This window comes from Perognathus longimembris, chromosome 11 (genome assembly GCF_023159225.1).
Source record: "Perognathus longimembris pacificus isolate PPM17 chromosome 11, ASM2315922v1, whole genome shotgun sequence".
Lineage (NCBI taxonomy): Eukaryota > Metazoa > Chordata > Mammalia > Rodentia > Heteromyidae > Perognathus > Perognathus longimembris.
This window is the reverse complement of record NC_063171.1, coordinates 7,612,796-7,628,087: the sequence shown is the minus strand read 5'-3', so window position 1 is coordinate 7,628,087 and position 15,292 is coordinate 7,612,796. Positions and strand designations below refer to the sequence as shown.

Below are 15,292 nucleotides of genomic sequence, written 5' to 3'. Positions count from 1 at the left end.
TCTTGTCTATTCTTTTTTCACCTGTTAGTTTTTACTGGAAATATTCTAATTTTTGTTCTAGATCACTGAATAGGTTGAAGATAACAAAGAAAATTCTCAAGAGACAATAAGAGAGCACCAATAACTAAAATGTCCCTCTGAAATCTCAGCCTCAACGTTTACAAAAACCGACCCCTTACCTTGACAATTGTTTTGCATAAAAAAATACAGAGATACTGCTGGTGTAGGCCAGTGGTATATTACTTTCTCGACATGTACAAGTTCCCAGGATCAATCTATAGCATAAAAGAGAAGACGGTGAGATAAAGATGATAGATATATATAGACACTACATAAAACATTAGATAGATAGATAGATGATAGATAGATAGATAGATAGATAGATAGATAGATAGATAGATAGATAGATGATAGATAGATATAGATGATAGACAAAAGTTTGGGTTAAAATAGTGGAAAGAAAGAGGAAAGAAATTATTCATGTAAATGCAGAGACAACTAAATTACATTATTCCTTTCAAGTAAATGATTACATATAGATGTTTCTGTGCAGATTGTATAAGCTGTTTTCATATCTGCCCTCTTGAGGCAGTGAAGAAAACAGAGTATGGCCAATGTCTCCTTGGTGACAGGATTCCTCCTCTTGGGGTTTTCTGACAAGCCAGAGCTTCAGACTTTCCACGGAGTTCTCTTCCTGCTGATGTACCTGGCAGCCCTGATGAGTAACCTCCTCATCACCACTCTCATCACCATTGACCTGAAGCTCCAGACACCCATGTACTTCTTCCTGAAGAACTTGTCTCTGTTGGATGTCTCTTTTGTATCTGTTCCAGTCCCAAACTTTATCATTGACAGCCTCCTTCATGACAATTCCATTTCCATTCTGGGATGTGCCTTCCAGATACTCTTAATGACTTCCTTCTCTGCAGGAGAGACCTTTGTCCTTACTGCCATGTCTTATGACCGCTATGTGGCCATCTGTCATCCCCTGCACTATGAGGCTATCATGAATGGCAGGGCCTGTACATTGATGGCAGGTGCTTCCTGGGCCCTTGGGGGACTCTTTGGAGCTGTGTACACAGCTGGAACATTCTCCATGCCTTTCTGTGGCTCCAGTGTGATCCCAGAGTTTTTCTGTGACATTCCCTCATTACTAAGGATTTTGTGCTCGCAAACACCCATTGCTGTATATGTCAGTACAGCAACTGGTATGTGTGTAGGCATGTCTTGCTGCATCTGCATTGTGATCTCCTATGTTTATATTTTCTGCACTGTTCTTAGGATTCCTACTTCTCAAGGTCAGTCCAAAGCTTTCTCCACATGCCTCCCCCATCTCCTTGTTTTCTCTATTTTTATGCTAACTGCTTGTATTGTTTATCTCAAACCACCTTCAAGTACACCATCAGCTCTTTACAGGCTGCTTTCTGTGATCTACACTATATTGCCTCCAGTATTTAATCCAGTGATCTATAGCTTCAGGAACAGTGACATGAAGTGGGCTCTGATGAGGTTGCTCCAAAGACTCAAGTTTAAGAAGTTCACTTCTTTAACATCTCCAAGTGTCTATCAGTGACATAGTGCCTCTTAGTTAATGGAATGATTTTTGTAACTTTGGAAAGTCATTAAGAAAGAAAAGAAAATAGGTTTTGTGTCCTGGCTGTAATTCCAGAATGAAATTTACTTCTCTGAGTGAAGGTTAATATTTTCAATCTGACTTTGAAGACAAGCTATAGAATCTGTCAAAACTAAGTAAAAGTCACATTAATCATGAGAGATTTGCCTTTTTTATTCACTTGTGCCTCCAGCCCAAAAGACACATCTATATAGTTTGTGTAATGTACCTAAAAATTCTGTTATATTAGAATAACTTTCTAAACTTGGCATTTAATCATTAAGAAAATAATGCAATATGTGAATTTTGATTAATGCTGTACTCTTTTCATTTATGTAATCAGTGTCTCATTCACAGTTTATTTAAACAAGGAGGTAATGATGTCTTCAAACCAAACATCAGGGAAAAAAAACCCATCCAATGACCCCTTTGTATACCATCAACATAATCCTGAAATATAATTTAAATGAAACTTTTCTCACCTCTCACACATAAATTTATCTATATGTTTTTCCCTGATAGATTATAAAGGTCGCACAACTTTATGTTCTATTCTTCAATAAAGTCAATATGTTTACTACATATCCTCAATGTAAGCATAACCTAGACTGCGAATATGGCCTAGTGGTAAAGTGCTTACCTTGTAAACATGAGCCTATTATCAGAGTTTAATGAAAAGAATATCAGAAGAGAAGGGACTCATTAGCTAGCCTTATTTATATTTATATTGTTAGCATTTTATTGATTTATTTATATAATAGTGTACTTATTGTGTAATTCTCTAGTTATTTTACACTGTCATTTTTACCTAGAAGGTGTTTTATATTACAAGAAAAGACAAAGACATGAGGGTTTTTTTTTCCTTTAGAAGATTGACTGCTAATAAACCAAAAAATGATAGAACCAAAAATCTCATAATTTTTATTAATTCTTGTAACTGATTTATCCAAAGATCATTCTTGTAGGGTTAAGGTTTTATTCACACAGGGACATGAATGTTGTCTTCACTTCTAAGAAACTTGATCCATTCTCCTACTTAATTACAGTCTAAACAGGAATTCCTGCACATCTTTCTTTCTTTGGAACAACAAAAAATTATCTCTGTTGTTATTCTTTTAATGATCAATTAGAGTAACTTTGGTATATTTGTTACAAATGATGACTTGGTAGCTTTATGGCTGAAGGAGGAAAATTTATGAAGTCCTAGTTTCCCCACCCATATTGCAATCTTTCTGTTTCTATAGTTCATAATCACATCCAATTTAGGAATGGGCAATTGGGCCTACCCCTGTGTTTATTGGAATACTTTCTAGATTAAACTTACTCCATTTCAAGCACAGTGTTCAGTGATAGTTGGAATCCAATACACATAGAACACTCAATTCTGATTTAAGTATTTGGTAACAAGAGATTAAGAAGGGATTGAAAGATTAACACGTCATGCCAACCATGGTTTCAACAGTGAATGCTCTATTTTTTGCTCACAGTAGAGAGGAGTGTTGGTGAGCCTCCTAATACAGGCATGGAACTGGCTATCAGTGATATGAATCAGTCCTGCATAGGAGGTGTGGCCAGAGTATCCTAATCACACAGGAGCTGCTGGAGAGCCTTATGTTCCTATTTTCCCCTGTTCCTAGTCCTACCCCTCAAGCTTCAAGCAAAGAAGATGAAGTTGGTGGAGTTTTATGCTTGACTGGTACAGTACCACCCCTCCTCCTAACTCCTTGTCTCCCTAGGTGCTAGCCACAGAAGCTGCCATAAAGTAGCCAGCTCTTATAGATTAGAAAAAGGAAAGAAGTAGGAAAAGGGTGCATGGTCTTGGAACTTAGGGTAGCCACTAGGGAGTTGGACTGGTGAAGGAGTGTGTGGAGACATTGTGCAAAAAGGTTAAGGCTACTTTAATGAAATGATCAAAAGTACAAAACACTTGGTTATACTCTGTGTAGTCAATCATGATTTTATACCATTCCTTGGAACTACTGTAAAAAATTCAAAACACCAAATACTAGCAATCTGTTCATGAGAAATTATTAAAGAGTTTCATTTAGTGAATACACTGTGATTCATTTGGCACCAAATATGTTTTACCCAAAGCAGGATGTGATGATATAAGATTTATAACCCCAGCTACTGAAGAAGCTCAAGCAGGAAGATGAAGAATTTGAGACCAGTCTAGCAAAGAAAGATCAAATCTCTAAAAATCAAACCAAACAACAACAAAGAAAACCAGACTGACAAAACAATGTGGTAGCCATGAAGGCAGATGCATGGCTCAAGTCAGAGAGCATTGGCCTAAAAAGCATGAGGTTCTCATCTGGCTCCTTACTACAACTAATAGTGGTAGAGTAGTAGTAACTATTATTACTACTAAAAACAATGATAATGTGTATGAACTCAGGCACATTATGGGAACACATAGAGAAAAAATTTTAAAGCAAATCACTGAAATATGTGACTTTTCTGGTGATTATGTGCAAAAGGATGGAAGTGAAAAGGGCTGATAATTCCATTAACAATAAACAGCTAATCTATGCCATATTTTCTCTTATCTATCCATAGAGAAATGGGCCATCTAATTAGTCCTAGACTAACTATGAGATCTCATGTGTGATCTTTATAGTCTCATATGAAATTAAGTCATATGTATAACTGAATAAATTAGTATAAATGAGTGACTATAAAAATTTAAACAACTTTTTAAAACAAACTATAGTAAGTGGAGTGACAGCATTATGTCAAGATTTCTATAACATTATAACTATTGAAAGGGTGAGCAAAGAGAGGGGTACTGAACCCATTTATACTTCTATGACTGTTCCCTTGACTCCTATTTTCTGTCTTTAGTAGTTAACCCTGATTTTTGCAAAAACCATGGTGGAGAGCCTGGGAATGTGGCTCAGTGGCAGAAGAGATGCTTAGTACACTGGAGGCACTAGGTTCAACCCCAGAACAGAAAAACAATAAACCAAATTACCTGAAATACTGGAAGAAAACTAATTGACCACTGAAAAGATAAAAAGTTGTACATGGTGCTATGTCCTTCAATTTATTCATCTCTGGAGCAATTCTACAAATAAAGCTTAATTTTTTGAGATCGCACGTCTGTACTCCTTTGGAGTAAACATTGGTAGCTAAACAAAGTTCACACAAGAAAAACCTGTACTCTGTTCTTTTTTTTTTTTTTTTTTTTTGGCCAGTCCTGGGCCTTGGACTCAGGGACTAAGCACTGTCCCTGGCTTCTTCCCGCTCAAGGCTAGCACTCTGCCACTTGAGCCACAGCGCCGCTTCTGGCCGTTTTCTGTATATGTGGTGCTGGGGAATCGAACCTAGGGCCTCGTGTATCCGAGGCAGGCACTCTTGCCACTAGGCTATATCCCCAGCCCTGTACTCTGTTCTTGACACACATCACTTCATGAGTGCAAACCAGAAAAACTGTGATAAACACAAGTGAGAAATTATATGAAAATACAGATACAATTGGATTATTCTAGGGAGAATAGTATTTGTATACATAATCAAATTACCCCAATGATGTTAATTTCACATGAATGATTTAATTTTTATCACATGAACAAAGTTTTGTACATTGCAAACATTTATAATTATTGACTATTTTCCTTTTTAATGAATACATCTTCCCAAAGAATGATACTAAAATTTTATTTACTTATTTGTTTATTTAGTGATAAAGATAAAGACAGAGAGAGAGAGAGAGTGTAACTGCATGGGCATGAGTGTGCTGGACCTAGGTATTGAAATCAGAGCCTTTCTGTGAGCTTTTATGCTTACCTCTACTGCCCTACTACTTGAGCCACAGCTCCAATTCTGGCTTTTTTTTTCTGTTGGTAGTTAATTGGTTATTAGATTCTCACGAACTTTCCTGCCTAGGCTGGGTTCAAACCACAATCCTCAGATTTCTGGATACTGAGTAGCTAAGATTCAGGCAGGAGCCACTGGTCACTGGTTGATACTAATAATTTTAAGAAAAGGTCTAATATTCATTTGATATTTGGGGCCAATGTATGAAAATGATACATTATGAGTTTGTCTTAAATTCAAACTTGCTTTCTTTACTTGAGGGTCCCTGTGAACTGAATGCAGGTCTTGATTATACTAAGCACTTTTTTTGACTCAAGAGTTAGGTCCCCCAAATACTCATTCAGTTGTTTAATCTTTGTTGGATCTTATTTCTTATGACTCTTTAACCATTGTGGCTCATTCAAGAAAAAGAATCTCATTTTATAAATTAATAGAAATTATTAATATATGTGAAAACTAAAAACATTTCATTTCCCCAATTTAGCTTTGCAATGTTATTGCTAAAATAAGATGATTGGAAAGCTTCTGCAGCCATCCATTTAGAAAGACTTAGCACAAGGTCCTATATCTTTGCACTAAACCTAATGACCCAAGAGAGGAGGAGGAGGAATCCTCCTCTGGAGGATTCATCCCAATGAAAGAAGCTACTTAATAGCAAATTGTTTTCAGGTGAATCTCACTGTGCTGAAGTGGAGAAAATGTTAAGATTCTGGAATGAAGGTGAACATACCTAAGAAAGGAAACAATCCCATAAAAATGACACAGAAGAAAAAGAAAAATGATGAGATGTTTCTAAGAGCATATGAGAATGAGTTAAACTGTAATGAAAATAAAAAGAAATAAAGACTATTAGGAGAAAATGAAGGAATACTGAAAGGGAACAAAGAAGGGAGTGGGAGAGAGAATTTATTTCAATCAAAATACTATATTTTTACACAATATTATGTCATGAAAAGTGGGGAAATGTACAGTCAGAAGACACAATGTGTGGAGTTTATTACATTTATGGGGAAGAATTTGCACCTGGGTAAGTTAAAAAGGTTATTTTGTATTCAACATTTTCTATCCAATCTATACCAATTTTATAATTACACATTTGTGTTACATGAGATATCCATCATAATTGACAGAATTTAACAAGCACATGAAATCTCCTTAAAACAAGAAACAATCTAAATGTAATTACTTTGCATAAAATATTGCCTATTTCTCTGAAACAACTGTTCTCCATTCAACATTCAAACTTTCTGCCAATGAGAAATTACTCTGTAATTACTCTGTTAATTAATTTTAAAACCTGATTTAAAAAAGCAAACTATTTTGCCTTATATGTTAAACTTTAGAAGGTTCTGAAACAGGATCTTTCCAGATTTACCTCAAGCCTGAGATCCTCTTGCCTCTATCTCTCAAATGTTAGGGTTAAAAGGATAAAAGGATGTGCCACAATATCCTCAGAATGAGTTATATGCACTGAATCTTATTTAGTTTGTCCTAGACTTTGTACTAAAACCACCCACTGATAGAACAATAAAAGATAGGTTTTAAAATAGGGAACATGATGACTAAGTGTTTCAAATTCACATGAGTTTGTGGTATTTTAAGAAGTGGATTACTTAATTGAAAGTAAAATATAAAGATGCTATTAATTACATGATGGCAGATATTATATTTAGTCTCCAATTTTAAGTCATCAAAACTTTCATTTTAATTTGGGGAATGAAATAAATGAATATAGGTGTTCAAATTCCATACTCAGAAAAGTTAAAAACTTGCTATTTCATGTAGTGGATTTTCAAAAGTGTTTTGACCAGAAATTATCACTTGAATATGAATTAAACTATCATCATTGTGAATCCATCAGTCAGATGTCAGAGGGATTATCCAGAAACCCATAGCTGTAGCCAATATGATTAAAATGCTGTGAGTTTGATATCAAATTCCAGGGTCCTCATTTCTCCACTTTGGACCACTTCTACAGGTGCTTTCCTGATTTGTGAACCTTGGATAATAGTAAGAAATCTATGTGTATAGGATTGATAAGGTTCATATTCTGTGTTAGCCACTGACTGATAAGTCAGCATTCACAATGTCTGGAGTGCTGTACCAGAGGAAAGAAACATCTTTTCTTCACTCATTGTGAGGATATTGGCTGACAATACTATAAAAATAACAGATTAACAAAAGATAACATAATAAAAGTACATAATTTAAGTTTATGATATAAATGAAGGCTACAAAGCCAGGGAATATATGTATTTCCATGGGCAGCCATATAGAGGGATGACTAGAAGACTAAAAGACATATGGTGAAAATGATTAGGCAATTTAGCAAGTTCTTATTGGTTGATATTCCTTTTTTATCTCTATTTCTTATTTCCTCTCTCTGAATATAGGCCAGAACACTTGTCGTGAGAGGGTCTTCAAGGAAGAGAAAAGGAGAAGCTAAGAAAGTAACCTTCCAACACTGCAGTTTTTTTAATTGCCTTAGTTTGAAACACTTAGCACCTCAAGACCCCCAAATTACTGTTTCTTTCATTAGAAAATAAACAGTGATCCTTAAAGCTGTGCTTCCAAAACAGGACAAATGAACAATAAAAGTAAAGTAACTTTTCACATTGACTATTGATCTAGAAAACAGCTATTTCCATAGACACCTGCTCCTCATGAGAGGTTGAAGCACATTGAATATATATTTAAAATTTCTTCAAAAAAATTTTGGAAAGCCATTACTTAGGACTTTTACTAATGACCTTCTATCTTTAGATTTCCTGTTGTTTTGTGCCACATTGAGTATTTAAGATTGTTTTTCACCAATAACATAATAATCTAGACTCTTGCTATTGTAGGGAATTATTAATACACACATACAAAAAGAAAAACAACCTTTTCCTCTCTCCTCTTAGATTTACTGGCTGGAGCCACGCCTGAGACAGAAAAAAAAAATGCAAGTTAAAAGACAAAAAAAAAATTTAAGCAAATTCTCGTTTGCTTTGTTAACAGGAGTATTTCACACATGCAGAACAGAACAATAGAACTCAGGGGTGAGTAACTCAAAATAGATATTAACAGCTGGACTTAGGCAAGACTTAACCAAACAACAAATAAATATGGAGGAAAGTACCTGCACAAAAGAAGAGATGAGTATGTATGGGTGGTGAATTGTGGGAAAGAAAATGCAAGAGGAAGCTGCAAGCCGAGCGCTACTCAATGGGCGACGAGAGACCCTGAACCCCCCGGGCCGCCGCAGCGTGGTCTCTCTACCAGGCCGGCTGCTCCTTGCGCCTTCTCTGTCCGCAGGCTTTTTCTACCATCGTGTGGCAGTTTTTGGCGGTGCTCCAGGAGCAGTTTGGTAGCATGGCAGGCTCTAACGTTTACCTCACGCCCCCCAACTCGCAGGGCTTTGCCCCTCACTACTATGACATCGAAGCTGTTGTGCTGCAGCTGGAAGGTAGGAAACTCTGGCGGGTCTACCGACCTCGTGTTCCGACTGAGGGAGGAACTGGCCTTGACATCTAGCCCCAACTTCAGGCAGGAAGACCTTGGTGAGCCGGTACTTCAGACTATGCTGGAACCTGGAGATTTGCTCTATTTTCCGCGGGGTTTCATTCATCAAGCAGAATGCCAGGAAGGAGTTCACTCCCTGCACCTCACTCTGTCCACATACCAGTGCAATACCTGGGGTGACTTCCTGGAAGCCATCCTGCCTCTGGCAATTCAGGCTGCAATGGAAGAAATTGTGGAATTTCGGAGGGGTCTGCCTCGAGACTTCATGTATTACATGGGGGCCCAGCATTCAGATTCAAAAGATCCTCGAAGAACTGCTTTCATGGAAAAGGTGCGGATCTTGGTTGCCCGCCTGGGACATTTTGCTCCAGTCGATGCTGTGGCTGACCAGCGAGCCAAAGACTTCATCCACGATTCTCTGCCCCCCGGTGTTGACTGACAGGGAGAGGGCACTAAGTGTTTATGAGCTCCCAATTCGCTGGGAGGAGGAAGAACCTGTAAATGTGGGGGCCCACTTGACAACAGAAACAGAAGTCCACATGCTGCAGGATGGCATAGCTCGGTTGGCAGGCGAAGGAGGCCATTTGTTCCTCTACTACACGGTGGGAAACTCTTGTGTTTATCATCTGGAGGAACCTAAGTGTTTGGAAATATACCCCCAGCAAGCTGATGCCATGGAAGTCCTGCTTCGCTCCTACCCAGAATTTGTAAGAGTCGGACATCTGCCCTGTGAAAGTGTGGAAGACCAGCTTTCCTTAGCAACTATGTTTTATGATAAGGGGCTGCTGATCACCAAGATGCCTCTCACTCTAAACTAGTTTCTTGTTGATGGTTGAAAGATTGCACAACGGATTCTCTACTGCCATGGTTACCTTTTAAAAAACAAACAACAAAAAAAAAAACCTCCTTAAACTGGTAATCACTTATGGTCAAGTATACTTACCTTTATGACTGCTTCAGTGTCACAGATCTCAGATGGTCTTCTAGAAAGAACCATTTCATCTAGGTAAAAAAAATTTAAGAGCAGAAATTGGAGGAGGCTTCAGGGTACTGTGTAACACTGACTGGGTCATACTGCTGAACACATTAGAAGTTTTTTGCAAGTTGAAGTTTTTATTTGCGTTTTTTTTTTTATCAGTTATTTGGGGGGAGGGATGGGGATCATTTTCCTGTTTGTTACTATGTTTGTATGAATATTAGAAGTTATTAAATTGACAAGAAAGGTTAAAAAAAAAGCTGCAGGAAGATGGGCATTTTTCAGCAAAGCTACCATCCAGATTTTTCTGCTGTAGTTAGCCTGAGTGGTTGCAAGTCTACCATTGCCTATAAAGACAAGGAGTTGTTTCTGAATCTACTTTTTATAAATAATAGAAGAAATGAGCCAATAATTATTGGATTGTAAGATAAAAAGGAAAGACCAAAACAGCATTGAGTAACAGAGTACAATGTGATCAAGGGAGCGAAAGGAATGAGCAGTTGAAATGTGGCTCTGTCTGGAAAGATGTTTTCTCATTTGCATCTCACTCCTCTGTGCCTGAGGCATGGCAGTGTCCCATACATTGCAACCCATGTTATTGAATGTGTGCTACAGAAAGCCCAAGCTCTCTTCAAGGCAGAGAGAGAATCAAAAAAGGAATAATGACTAAGACTAGGAAGAGAGAGTGGTATCAGGAAAAGAAAACAGATTTGAATAAAGAGGTTCTTAGACTGAAGATCCTTAATGATAGCAGTAGTGTCCAGAGATTTGTTAAATAAACAAATTCTGTAAATTCACTCAAAAGTTCAACTAGCCTCTAGTGGAACTGAGGACCTTAATAAATCTCGATTTTTATCAAGCTACTAACATTTAAGAACCACTGAAAGAGAATTCATACAGGATCTTCTTTTTTCAATCCAGCTAAACAGCCTGGGTAAAATGTGTCTGCAAAAACAAGGTTAAGGGCTGGGGATTTAGTTCAGTGGAACAGCATCTGCCTGGCAAGTGCAAGGCCCCAAGTTTGGTTCTCAGCTCTGGAAAAAAAAAAAAGCCATAAAAGATAAAAAAAAAAGTTAATCTCCAATATCATATCATGCAAGCTGACAAGTATAAAAACAATATTTAGGCTTCCAGCAGTCTCAGGACAGGCTCACACCTTTGAATTTTCCTTGAAATCATTCAAAATCCCTGCTAGATGCCAGAAGAATCACAATGATTATGAGGTCAAACATCTTATGTGTACTACGTTACTAAAAAGCTCTTTCTTTTCCTTCCTTCCTTCCTTTCTTCCTTCCTTCCTTCTTCTTTCCTTCCTTCCCTTTTATTCTCCTTCCTTCCTTCTTTCCTTCCTTCCCTCCTCCTCCTCCCTCTTCTTACTTTTTCTCCTTCCTTCCTTCCTTCCTTCCTTCCTTCCTTCCTTCCTTCCTTCCCATTTTCTTTCATGTGTGCCAGTACAGGGATTTGAACTCAAGCTCTAGATGCTGTCCTACAGCTTTTTTGCTCAAGGTTGGGACTGTACAACTTGATCCATAGTTCCACTTTCACTTTTGGTAGTCAGCTAGAGATAAGAATCTCACAAATTTTCCTGTCTGGGTGGCTTCAAACCTGCTATCCTCAGATTTGAGCCTATTGAATAGATAGGAGAGGCACCAACCACTAGCACCCAGTTTAAAAAAAAAACAAACTTTCTTCTTCTCAAACACAACTCTTACTTTTAAGTGTTCGAAAAAATGTTTTATTCTTTTATTATTGCAATAGTTCAATACTGCATTTTTTCTAGTAAAACTCAGTTGATTTCACTAAAACATGAGATCTCTTTTATAAGTCTACTTTTTATTTCCACTTACCTCCAGCTCAAAGACAATATATTGAAGTGACACAATATGAGCCTCCTCTTCATTACCTAACCATGTAATTTTTGTGAAAGTCACATCATGTCTCTGACCTTCAGATTATTTCCTTAGAATTTTAATTGACACATGCTGATTGTGTATGTTTATTGGGAACACTGTGATTACAAATTAAAGAATGGTGCTAGATCATACATTGGAGAGACATATTCTGTAAGTTTATATGAAATGCAGAATCTCAGCAACCACTCAAATAACTGGTCAGTCTATTTGGAGGACACTTTAGCTGCCTTCTGTGCCCACTGGTACTTGTGAAACCTAGCTCTATATAACCATGGAGCCCTTCCATCAGGACATATGTGGACCCAATGTAGACTCATTTAACAGAGCTCATGATAAGAATACCAGTTTTGAATATCTATCAACCATGATTAATGACAAGAATTTAATGTAAGAGGCCAGATTCTATGAAAGACTAAATTGCATGTATTTCTTCAAAGCTGCACAGAGGGTCTGCTGAGGCAGATGAAATTGTCATCCTTCTGTGAGCATGGATCAAGACCATGGAGGCATAGAGGCTAGATTTGAATCTCAGATATGAAATGAAAGCATCAGTAAAACCTTTGCAAGTCATTATTTATGGAATATTACTTTCCTAAACTATCATAACTAATAAGTTATAATAATATCTGCATCACCTCATTTAAAATAATAGATGTTAACTGTCAGCTCCAAGTACACAGTGGGCAGGCAATAAATAACACACTACATCTTATATGTATGTATGTATGTATGTATGTATGTATGTATGATGCATGATTGAATCAAATCCCTCATTTTTGTGCTTCTTTCTCCTACTATATAAAACAGGTAATGACTACTCAAAATGAGACTTTACTACAGGATTTCATCTTGCTTGGTTTCCTCAGGACCCAGGCCCTTCAGCTATCTCTTTTTGTGCTCTTTCTCATGATGTACCTACAATTGGAGGTAACATGGCTATCCTGTTGGTGGTGAGTACCTCCAACCAATTGCATACCCCCATGTACTTCTTTCTGAGCAACCTCTCTTTCCTGGAGATTTGGTACACAGCTGCAGTCCCCAAAGCTCTAGCCATTCTGGTTAGAAGAAGCCAGATCATATCCTTCACAAGTGTCTTTTGCAGATGTACCTGGGTTTTCTCATTCGGCTGCACAGAGTACTTTCTCCTGGCAACCATGGCTTATGACTGCTATCTGGCCATCTGCTTTCCTCTACACTATGGGATCATCATAAGTAGCCTGCTCTCTATGAAGCTGGCTCTCGGTCCTGGGTCTGTGGTTTCCTGGCCATTGCACTGCCAACAGCACTCATCAGCAGCCTATCCATCTGTGGCCCTCATGCTATTAATCACTTCTGTGACATTGCACCTTGGATAGCCCTGGCCTGCACTAGCACACAGGCAGTGGAGCTGGTGTCTTTTGTGATTGCTTTTGTAGTCATCTTGAGTTCCTGTCTGATCAAATTGGTCTCGTCTCCTACATATACATCATCAGCACCATCCTCAGGATCCCCTCTGCCAACGGCAGAAGCAAAGCCTTTTCCACTTGCTCCTCCCATCTCCCTGTGGTGCTCATCTGGTATGGTTCCACAATTTTCATCCATGTCTACACATCCATCAAAGATGCTTTGGATCTGACCAAAGCTGACCATGTCCTCAACATGGTGACTCCAGTTCTAAACCCCTTCATATACATGCTGCGCAACAAGGAAGTCAGAGAAACTCTTCTGAAGAAATGGAAGAGGAAATAAATCTTCAAAATAACTGATGTCTTGTAAATGGTAATCACATCTCTGCAGAGATACCATGTAGGGTAAAGAAAATCAGAATCTTTGAATCAAGGACAGATGGGAGGAAAAATACCTATAATTCAAAATAAAAATAGTAATCACATGTTATTGGCTCTGCACTCTTTTTTATTGTTATTTTATAGTGATGTACAGAGGGGTAATAGTTACATAAGTCAAGTAATGGGTACATTTCCTTTTAAACAATGTTACCACTTTCCTCTGTTTCTGTTTTTCCCTCCCAACATCCTCACATAAGTTGTACATCAAGAAAATGTAGTATATACACACAAAGAAATTCTACATTTCCATCAAAAAGAATGATATTGTATTATTCATAAGAAAATGGAAAAAATTACATTAAGCTCTGCATTCTTATGTGAGAATTTTTTTCTGTTTCATCCTGGGTTTTCTTTATTTAATTTTATTTTTTATTGTCAAGGTGATGTACAGAGGGGTTACAGTTACATACATAAGATAGTGAGTACATTTCTCATCAAACTTGTTACCTCCTCCATCATTTTTCTCCCACCTTTCCTCCTATCCAATCCCCCCACCCAAGTTGTACAGTTGGTTTACTACATATGGTCTTGTAAGTATTGCTATTGTGTTATTTTGCCTTTTACCCTTTCACCTTTTTGATGTTCCTTCTCATCATCAGAAGGAAGAAATGCTGCAGTCTAAAAGTAACCTGATGAGTAGACTGTGAGAGATTTCTCCTCAGTTTACCCTTTTATTACTTCCCCTCGGAAGAGAAATTCTAGTTACTATGTCTGTCTGTGGAGGAGGATGACATGTTTGAAAATATGACAACAACTTGCTTCTGAGATCTTTACTCAAAGTATTCAGCATAGCACAGTACAGAAAATAATTAGGACTAAATATTAATTCTATGTTGATTAAATATTCCACTCAATTATTATTTCCATGAGAAATTTTCAAGTGAATATGTTAGTGCTTAAAATTGAGTTTATTTTTCTTTACCATATAGCCAAGAATAAAACCAAGTACAACATTTTTTCAAAGTTACATTCCTATAAAAAACTTTTGAAAGTAGAAACAGAAAATTGATGCAAACTTTGTGGTGACATCTTTAATGCCAAACCTCATATTGAGAGAATTTTTCATCTACGTGTGTTCCAATATGAGGCTTTTATTTAAAAATATCCTAATTCATAGTAGTTTAATATTCATAGTATATTTCAATTTATTAATATCGATGTGCAAAAATACATAAATATTTTCATCTTTTAAGATTTGAGAATTAGCTTTCAATTCTTACTGTATTATTAGTTATACTGATTACATATATGGACCATGTTGAGATTCTATATGACCTTTGAACTCTTACCCATAGCCTCTACTTCAACTAATCCAGGAAAACAAACTAAAGTGTGAGTAGCAATTGGCCCAAAATAGTACAGACATGATTAATAGCTTCCAATTTTCCAAATGTTTTTCACAACTTTCAACTCAGGACCAAACCAAGAATGGTAAATAATACTGAATTCTTCATACTTCAATTTCATAAGGTAGGCTATATACCTCCTGTATGGTCTGCTTCTCATTTCCCTCAATGACTCCCACAAAAGGCATATATAGTGTGTTCTCTTTCTTCACTATGAAGGACAATTTCCTAGCTTGCCTTTGAAATTCTGTTTTTATTTTTATTAAACTTTTTTCTTTATTGTCAAAGTGTGGTAC

General features: G+C 37.2%; 3 protein-coding genes across 3 annotated transcripts; all 3 read left to right on the top strand.

Annotated features, from left to right (window-relative positions):
• The first annotated feature begins 607 nt into the window (after positions 1–607).
• LOC125359833 (olfactory receptor 14A2-like) lies at positions 608–4,548 on the top strand. The gene is made up of 2 exons (XM_048357711.1): positions 608–1,524; positions 4,425–4,548. The coding sequence occupies exons 1-2, from the start codon at positions 608–610 to the stop codon at positions 4,546–4,548; spliced, it is 1,041 nt and encodes a 346-aa protein (XP_048213668.1).
• A 4,056-nt stretch (positions 4,549–8,604) lies between these two features.
• On the top strand, positions 8,605–10,151 carry LOC125359832 (ribosomal oxygenase 1-like). The gene is given in 4 exon segments (XM_048357710.1): positions 8,605–8,672; positions 8,674–8,923; positions 8,925–9,356; positions 9,358–10,151. Coding segments are annotated over 4 exon segments (1,146 nt in total). The 3' UTR covers positions 9,754–10,151.
• A 2,483-nt stretch (positions 10,152–12,634) lies between these two features.
• On the top strand, positions 12,635–13,552 carry LOC125360067 (olfactory receptor 6F1-like). The gene is given in 4 exon segments (XM_048358047.1): positions 12,635–12,737; positions 12,740–13,066; positions 13,069–13,268; positions 13,271–13,552. Coding segments are annotated over 4 exon segments (912 nt in total).
• The last annotated feature ends 1,740 nt before the right edge of the window (positions 13,553–15,292 follow it).